The sequence below is a fragment of the Gavialis gangeticus genome, unplaced genomic scaffold (genome assembly GCF_001723915.1).
Source record: "Gavialis gangeticus isolate Ggan-Ray unplaced genomic scaffold, GavGan_comp1, whole genome shotgun sequence".
Lineage (NCBI taxonomy): Eukaryota > Metazoa > Chordata > Crocodylia > Gavialidae > Gavialis > Gavialis gangeticus.
The window spans coordinates 127,488,183-127,497,232 of record NW_017729022.1 but is presented as its reverse complement, the minus strand read 5'-3'; the positions used below and the strand labels follow the sequence as shown (position 1 = coordinate 127,497,232).

Genomic DNA, 9,050 nt, shown 5'->3' with positions numbered 1-9,050 from the left:
GTGACACTATCAACTGTGAGGCTCTATAGGGTGAATTATCACCATAATTATATCTGGGCAACTTCCATGTAAAACAAGTAGGAGCAATCAAGCCCCTAGCAGACTTCATAGATCCCTGGTTTCCTTTTCCAGAGACAAAACACTGTTTCCATTTGGTTTGGTGGTGTCTTGGTAGAGGTCAGAGGTGAAAAAGGAGTAAGAGGGTATCAGCATTGTGTCGTTTTTATGCTCATCACTGTGTGTGGATTTGTATGAGGTGTCTGTTGTGGGGCTGTCACTTTTCTGACACCTTCCAGGTCCCTGGCGAGCAATGAATGAGTACGTTTTCTCTCTTTCAGTGACAGAGATGCAAAGAATGGATCAATGTCAATGTCAGCCAAGGCATTTTAAAAAATGATCATTTAAAATAGAACGGACATGAAAATATCTGTTAAAAAAATATTTTATTTTTTACTTGCTGAAACACCAGCAAAAATGTGTCAGGTTGAACAATTCATTTTGTTTTATTTCCTGTTTGTTTTTTACTTTAAAAAAATTGAATTTAAGTATTTTTTAAACAAAATGTTCCTTTAAAATAAAAAGTTCAAGGGCTTCAGTTTGAAAATGGTGAAACAAAAACATTATACCTTCTCTGAATCCCCCACTCCCATTTTCTGTGGCCAAATTTTGCTGAATTCAACCTGATATCACAAATAGTGTCAACTGGCCCAATACTGTTTTTCAGTAAATAAACTCTCTGCTCACAATATTTTCCTTACATCTAAGTCCAAGCAGTGCTACAGCAAGAGTTTTGCTTTGCAGGGGTGGCCACAGCAATCCACGTTCTGTTGTTGGACTGTTCTGCACTCTCTTTTTTCTCCACGGGAAGTTCTTTTTTTCATTTTGGTGTATGTTAGGCAGGTCTGAGAGAAGAGTGGGATATATTCAGATGTTACCAGGAGGTGGTGTGCATGTATGTGCTATCAGAAAGGACACTACGTGTTTTATTTCAGGGCTTGTATTTTTCTGAAGTGACAACTTCTTGCCTGTAGTGGGTCCCTCCTAGTCTTGAAGGGCAGGTAAAAAAAGGGCAAGAATGTCTCATTCTGAGCAGGTGAGCTTGTACACCTGCTCTTCTTGTACCCAAAGACCAACATGTCATAAAACAAGATTAGCTCCTTCCATTATAGGGGCCTGGCTGGCTCTTCTGAAGGAAGACTGACCCAAAAACCATCCAATCCCTCCACAATGTTGCACATATTGAAATCCCATCTGGTTCTCATCCTTGGGGGAGGAACAGTCTTTTTGCTGGCACCTGCTAGTTAAAAGATGGCATCATGTTCTCATTTGCATATCTATTCACTCCAGTGTGCCCTGAAAGGGATGCTGTCTGGATGTCCAGAGCTCCATGTGTAACCATCACATCCTGGCACCTTTGCCGGCTGCTACCACAGCCCCAGCCCACTCCCTTCCTGGCTGGTGGCTCTCAGACCGTGATCCATCAATGGATCCTGGTGGCCACCTATTCTCATTGCTCCTGTCTGGGCTAGGGCCAGGGCACCAGCTATACCAGTCATATAACAGTTGTGGACAGTGCAGTCCAACAGTTATGGCTATTGACAAAACCAGTGGATCTAGAGGGAAGGTGTGGGTACAGATGTAAGGTGATAGGCGTACTCAGGAGAATGAGACTCACGCAGCCTGTGGTGAGTCACCAGAGGTGTACCTAAGCAGCAAACCTGCCGCCCTTTTCAGACAATCAAACAGCAAAGTCAGGAGCAGCCAGGCTGACCTACATACACCAGCTGGCCCATCAACATGGACTCCTGGCAGTTCCTGGGCTACCTATTTGCAAGTAGTTTGTATGTATAAGAAAGCCTCCTGAGCATGAATCAAGGGCTACTCTAGACCCAGTTCAAAGGACAGCACCACTGGCATCTAGTCTGATTTGGGTTCCAGCATGACCACTAGCAAATGCCACTGCAAGAGCAGCTTTCTCAGCAGAGGCCTGACCTCAAAACCACTGGAATCTTTTAATCTCCATGGACTTCAATGCACTTTGAACCATGCCATTCTGAGCAACAGACTTCTCCCACCTTTCTTCATTTTATGTCAGGCTGAGGATCACAGTGCCAGGGGTCTACTTTGACAGGTGCAGACCCTGCCATAGGAAAAGAAGGAAAATGTTTTGATAGGTGCCCCAAACCCTTTGTCACCCACTGTTGCTTCTCCCCTTTGCAGAGCCCTGCCCCACTTGGTTACATCACTGCCTTTTTATTCTGCTCCAGTGGGGAGGAAATTCCTCCAAGCCTGAAAAGACTGGGTCTGAATTGACATGCCAGGGCGGATGGAACCACAGTAAACTTTTAGGATACGTGAATATACTTTTTAAATTAGTAATGGCTGGAAAGTACTTTAGTGGCATACATTGTCCTGTCCCACCCTATAGAAGAGAAATATTTATTAACACCTCACCTGTTCAGTACCATGAACCATATCATCTCTATCAAGTAATAGATCAATATCATTAACCTCACTCCACTCACCTGGTCCTGTACATATGTCGAGAGGCTTGGAAGCCAAGGTTTGTGTATCATTCTGCTTGCTGGAAAAATGGGTCTTTGTGCTTTGATAAAGCCCCCCACTCCCCAATTTGTATTATACATAAGTTTAATAATGATCTCTCAAATCCATTGTTCCTTCCCCATCTATAACATTAGCAACACTGAGACACAAAGCTGCCAGGAAGGATGGTATCATAGTGCAGACTGGAAAGTACCAAATGACTTCATAGGATATGATCCTGTGGAGGTCAGATCCAGGTTCTGACCTCCAGGTCAGATCCTAGGGAGTTTGTAATGCACTCTGATGCACATAGGGGCTGAACTGATGGGGAAGGCAAGGAATGGGGACACTTTTAAAAGGAAATCCACCTACATAATCAAGTCCTACCCATAAACTGCATCAACGTTAGAGATCTAGAATATGACAGATTCTGAGCTGCACTGCACAACCAGAACTGGACTGAAAAATACCCAGGAGCCTAGCTGCTTCCAGAGAAATGGGGAAGTTCACAAGAGCCATTGCTCCAGGTTCTCCATAAATTCAGACGCAGTCATGGCTGCCTGGGTTGCACACTTGTGGAGGGGGTCACAAGACAGCTGATGCATTACTTGTCCCCAAAGCAGACATTCTGAGAGACAAGGAAGCAGCTGGAAAGAGGTGCTGACAATTCATGTATCGCCAAGCACCAGTCCGGTCTGAGCTATGGGTGAATGGGTCACACATGACTTCATTACAAAACCCCATCATACAAGTGGCTCTGCTCATACCAAATAACACAAGTGCTTTGGTCAGTAACATGCCACACAAGGAAACTGTCTAGGCCAGAGGTGGGCAAAATACAGCCTGCGATTGTATCCAGCCCACAAGCAGGCAGCCACAAACTAATGGGATCCAGCCCCTGGGGAGTCAATGGGTTCCGGCTGCTGGGTTGTGACAGACATGTCCCAGGCACCAGCATCAGCTTGCAAACAAGGCCAGCAGAGGTTCTGGGTGGGGATTAGAGCATCGACCCAGGTCTCCAGTTGACATCACTACATCAGCGCATCAGCCGTGGTCCTGAGCAGTCACCCTAATCCCCACTTGCCAGCAGCATCCACAGCTGGGAGTGTCCACAGCTGATGCCTGTGCCCACCTGGCACCTGAGCTGGTGTAAGAAGTGGATGGGGACAGAAGGTTGTGGATTGGGGTATGCTGTACCTGCGGGGATAGTTGGGGGAGGGAGTGAGAAGAGAGGAGAGATGTGGTCCACAAGAAGACAAACTCATTAAGTGGCCCTCCAGCCAAAATAATTGTCCACCCCTAGTCCAGGCTATGCCAGCAGATCCTCCGTTCTGTTAACAATATATTTTTCCATAAGTTTATAGCGTGTGCGCGCACACACACACACACACACACACACAAAGTGACTTCCCACTGCATCACTGAGGAATTACAATTTTTAATTCTTAGAGCAGTCACCATTAAACAAGGACAAACATGAAAAATCTCTGCTGCTGTGGATTAAGACTACTGTTTTATTTGGCAGGGAAAAGAAGCATGAAAATAGCTGTTCCAAAAATGTAATTACAGGGAAAAATTACATTCAGACTATATTGTGCTTCAAAAGGAAAGCTATATATTTTTACTTGCATAGTACAAGCATACTTTTATAAGTATCTGAGTTTATAGTAATGTATGCAAGTCCATCACAAGAGGGAATTCATATTATTGCTCTTTTGCTGAAGAAGAAAAAAAAAAAAGAAACAACACCCCAAACCAACAACCAGTTGCTGATGTCTCCTGGAACAAGCTGATGCTTATTGGCAGTTATTTTTCAGTAAGGTAATTTGGTTTAGCCAAGGAACAGATAACACTTCGAAGTTGCAAGTGACGCGCTGAGTAGAGAAAAAGAGAAAATAAAAGCAGTCAGTTTAAAATAGAGAGTCAGAATCACTGAATGTTTTAAAACTACATGCACTGTCTATCACTTTCTGTTTATCACCAGCAAATATTACAGAAGTGAAGAATATGGCTCTTCAGAGCATTTCCAGTTTGCAAGAAAAATATTGTGGGATAACATTTTTCTTTTGTTAATATAGACTTCCACAGGACTTAGCTGCCAACTATTACCATCATATTCAAAGACAGGCATTGCACCCCCAGCTTTTCCCTGGTTAGAAGGGAGGGAGAAACATGAGTTTACGAAAATGGGATGGAGAAGGTACTGGGATAGTTGGGCGAAAGAGAGGGCCAAAATACGCAGCAGAGGGGCAGGCACAGGGTAGCAGCAGGGACCAGGAAAATCAGGTCACCTGCCTCCCAACCTGTGCTTTCCCCACCACTAGTGGGAGGGACAAATTTAAAAGACAATCCCCTAATAAGAAGATTCTATATATGGAAAATTATAACACATTTAAAAAATTTTCTGTGTATAGACCATAATTATTGGGAGGTCATCTTCAATTTGCAGACATCTTGGATTCAGGGAAATACAGTAGTCATTTGCATATAGAGTTATAGCTACTTTGAGCATTCACAAATACAGGTGTGCACCCAGGCCCATCTGATATTCCAGCCCCTTCAGCATAAAGCAAGCTATTAAAACTGAGGGTGTTGTCCTATTAAAAGGAAGCTGGATTCCAATTCAACTAGGGGCGCATGTGCTTGGTGGTTGAGTTCCAAAAGCCAGCTGAGCCATTCAGAAATCAATCTAGAATCAGGCAAAGCTCCCCACTGAATTTGATTGTGCCTGTGCTAGGAACTGGGGCTTCTGTGAAAACACCTGCTCTCCGCTGTCAATTCTCCACTCCTTCTTTACGAAATGGTCAATGGCAATGGTTTATTGATCAAATTTATTAAAAGTGCCATTGAACAAACTGAACTGACCAGAAAAGGACTTTGGGGTCTGGGTACAGAACAGAGACCCAGAGCATCTGATGTTAAGATTTTGGCTCCGCCACAGACCCCCTGTATGCCCTCAGGCAAGTCACTTAGCATGAAGTCCTGATCTCCAAAGACCTATTTAAGCACTCAATTCCCACTGAAATCAGTGGGTGTGGGCTGTCTGTTCCTCAGTTCTCCATCATACAATGACAGAGAATAGCACTTCCTTCTTCCCCCACCCTTGGTGTGTCCTGCCCAATAGAGACAGGCCTATTAGAATAGGGCCTTTTATTCCCATGTGTGGCATACTGATGATAATAAACACCACCACCACCAGTGTCCAACATTTATAAAAATAAATAAAAATAATAAGTAAATAAATCACATCAGACAGACTACTGTAGATTCTAACAAGACGCAACAAAGCTGCAAGAGCCAAGTAAAAAATAAACCCATGCAGAATCCCATCAAAAAAAAATCTGCATGTTTTCTGCACTTTGTATTTTTACTCATTAATTCCAACAGCTAGCTGGAGCAAAAACTCACACATACAATTATGATTTACTATTTGGATGCTAGTAAGCAACTAATTTCCAAAAGCAAATGCTAATAAGCAGCAGAAAAATGCAGAAATCTACACAGGGGTTTTATTCCAACATGGGGTTAATTCTATTATACAAGATGTGAACAATGTCCCAGACAGTATTTTTAGTGTACAGCTTCATAAAGACCTGGGCAGCTCCCAATCTTTTTTATAAACATACCTTTGCCATCTCTGGTTCTTTATGGAATGCACAGCTCTGAAGATCAGTTGCTGACTTTGTGCAGGTGGTCCGGCCAAGCTCAACTTCTAGGATATACTTGACTCCAGCCACGATCTGTAAAATGAGGGGGAAAAGGGCTTGTTCTCAGCAGTGGAAGATAGTACAGAAAGCATTACAGAAGGTTTATTTGCTGTGAGATAGCTTGTGACCTTGTGATGACACTGAGGTCAAAGTGATTGTCCATATCTGGCATGGCACATCTTTCTGAACCAGTCAGTGAAGCCATGCCCTAGTTAGGAAAGAAATAAGCAAACTATTTATATAGGGCAGCCATCAATTCAGCAACTGAAATTATCACTATTAAAAAACCATGAGTTGGGCCTTCCAAAACCATGAATTTCAGAAAAGAAAGAAAGATTGAATTTAGTGGCATTTTGTTAGCCTGCTGAGGTCATCTTCTCAAACTTCTCTGCATAACTATAAAGGGCTGGAAGCTATAGAAATTTTTATTTTTAACCTGAAAGCTCAGTTTTATATAGTCACTACTCCCAGTTCGGAGGCTGTAAAACTTGATATTGCAGGATTCCTGACCCTCTACCTCCCCACAAAGTCATGTATCAATGCTGGGGAGGGGACCGCAATGAAATAAATGTTCAGTGCTTTGATAAACTGGGGTCACAAGCGCTACCAGATGTGAGAGGAGAAAACTGCTTAGGTGAGCCATGTGAAAGGGCAACTGTGAATAGTCAAAAATAGCCAATAAAAATTAAGGAAAAACTATGGGTAAAGGGCAGTTGAGGAGAGATTACTTTGCGTGCTAGTGAAGGGGAATGAAAGCAGAAGAGCATCTCAGAAGCTGTACATTGACGGAGAGGGAGCATCATGATGAAGTATCTCCCTAAGCCAGGCAGCCTACTGGTTTAACATGGTTGAAATGAAATGCAGCGGCAAGTGATGTGGCAGCATCATATTCAGCCACTGTCCAGCCCAAGTGACTGCAAGAGTGACTAGGTACTCACTTGCAGCTGGGTGCAAGCTCCCACCTCTGGAGCCATATCAAGGCACCTTAACCGCTCTGTCACAGCACCCCTGTATCCTAGGACAGCACCAGACTTAAGCCACGTGCCTGCCATGTCTCCAGTCACTTTACGAGTATGTTGCATGCCTTCCACCCTGTCTTCCCATGTCTTGCTTTCTCTGACTGGGAGTACTGCCTCTCTATACAGACTAGCACAGTACAGCCTCTCCCCGAACCCCATCTTTGGGCACTGCCCATTCCATATTATGTAACAACCAAGCTCCTCCGCAGGCCTGGCCAACTTGAGTTTCAAAGTCCTGCATCCTTCCTTCCATTTAAAGCATCGATTCTCTGCCAGGGTGCCAGGTTTGATCAGCTAATTGCCTTTACGTTTTGAGACAAATATGTGCAGGGAGGAAAAAAATGGGTTAGAGGAAAAGCAATCAATGAGATGAGGATTAATAAAAATGCACAAGGCAGAACACCCTCGTGAAAGGCAGCTTGAGCACCAACTGAAGCCAGCATAGCACACAGGCCAAGTATGCTGCAAATTCTTCGGTAAGGAGAGGTGGGTGGCAGGCAGGAGAGGGGGAAGGGAGGAAAGGGGAAAAAAAACAGGAGTACTCTGGGCTGGCATTTTGGAGACCTGGGTCCCTCCATTTCACAGCTGCAAATTCCAGAGGCCATTTATAACAAGATGCAGCAAGCAAGTATTAAACACAAGAGAGGGCAGAAACTGTTCAGGTGACAGCACAGAGCCCATACACTTAAATGTGAATGGAAAGCGGGGGCAGAAATTTGCCCAGTGGGCTTGCTCTTAAGGGTGACAAGGGTGGGGTGGAGTTTTGTAGCCTTGGGGTATCCACTGCTGCTGTTGGCCATGTCCTATAAGCTGCTCTGAGCCTTTTGAGATAGACTGGGACAGAAATCTAAAAGGACAACAGCAATAATAATGTTATTGTTGACATTATTCCTTAGTAGCATTACATTTACCACTATTACTTATTACTATGGCTCTATTTATTACAATGATTATCACTACTATTCTTACCACTATTACTGTTATCATTATTACTACTATTTTTGTTACAATTATCATCACCAGGGATCCTGGTTTTCTGTGATCAAAAAAATCCCCAATTTTGGGGTTAAACCAAGTAACCCAAAATCCACATTTTTCCATGATTAAAATGAAACACCACTAACCCATAGCTACTGCTCTCGTACACACCCCCCCCCCCCCCATATCTAGAGATATCTATTCTCTCTCTCTCTCTCTCTCTAATATATATTAGTACCGAGATACCTAGATATATAGTGGTGTTTGATTTTGATCATGGGAAAATGTGGATTTGGGGTTACTTTTTTTAAACCTGAAAATTGCAGATTTTTTTATATCAGAGAAAACTGGGATCCCTGATTATCATTACCATTCCTACTACTATTATAATTATTGATAACTAATCCTACTGCTAATCATGTATTTATTATTAATAGTATTTATTATTCCTGCTAGGGTTGAAATGACTTGCACTGCTCCCACCACCGCTATTGTTACGTCACAATCGTTTCCCATTGCAACCAGACTGACAACAGGCAGCGCCCCGGTCCCAGCTGGAGCCGGCGCGGGCCGGGGGCCGCGATCCCGCGGTGGGGCGAGGAGCTCTGCAGGGTCCCGAGCCCTAGCCCGGGGCAGGCGCAGGCCCCTCTTCCCTCCCCCGGCGCGGAGCGGTGAGTCCCCACGGCCACGGGCTGCGGGGAGAATCGGCTCCCTCTGAGCAGCAGGCGGGGCCGCGGGGCGGGGTCCCGCTTGGGGCTGGGGGGCTGCCAGGCGCGTCTCGGGGGTCGCGGCGGGGAGGGGG

General features: G+C 44.5%; 1 protein-coding gene across 1 annotated transcript in view; it reads right to left on the bottom strand.

Annotated features, from left to right (window-relative positions):
* Positions 1–3,966: 3,966 nt before the first annotated feature.
* LOC109296665 (cystatin-like) overlaps positions 3,967–9,050 on the bottom strand; it is a 5,560-nt gene continuing 476 nt past the window's right edge. Inside the window, exons 2-3 of the mRNA XM_019516155.1 lie at positions 6,171–6,284; positions 3,967–4,418 (exon numbers count right to left, since the gene is read on the bottom strand). Of these exons, the coding sequence (XP_019371700.1) occupies positions 4,341–4,418; positions 6,171–6,284 (192 nt within the window). The 3' untranslated portion in view covers positions 3,967–4,340. The remainder of the gene's footprint in view (positions 4,419–6,170; positions 6,285–9,050) is intronic.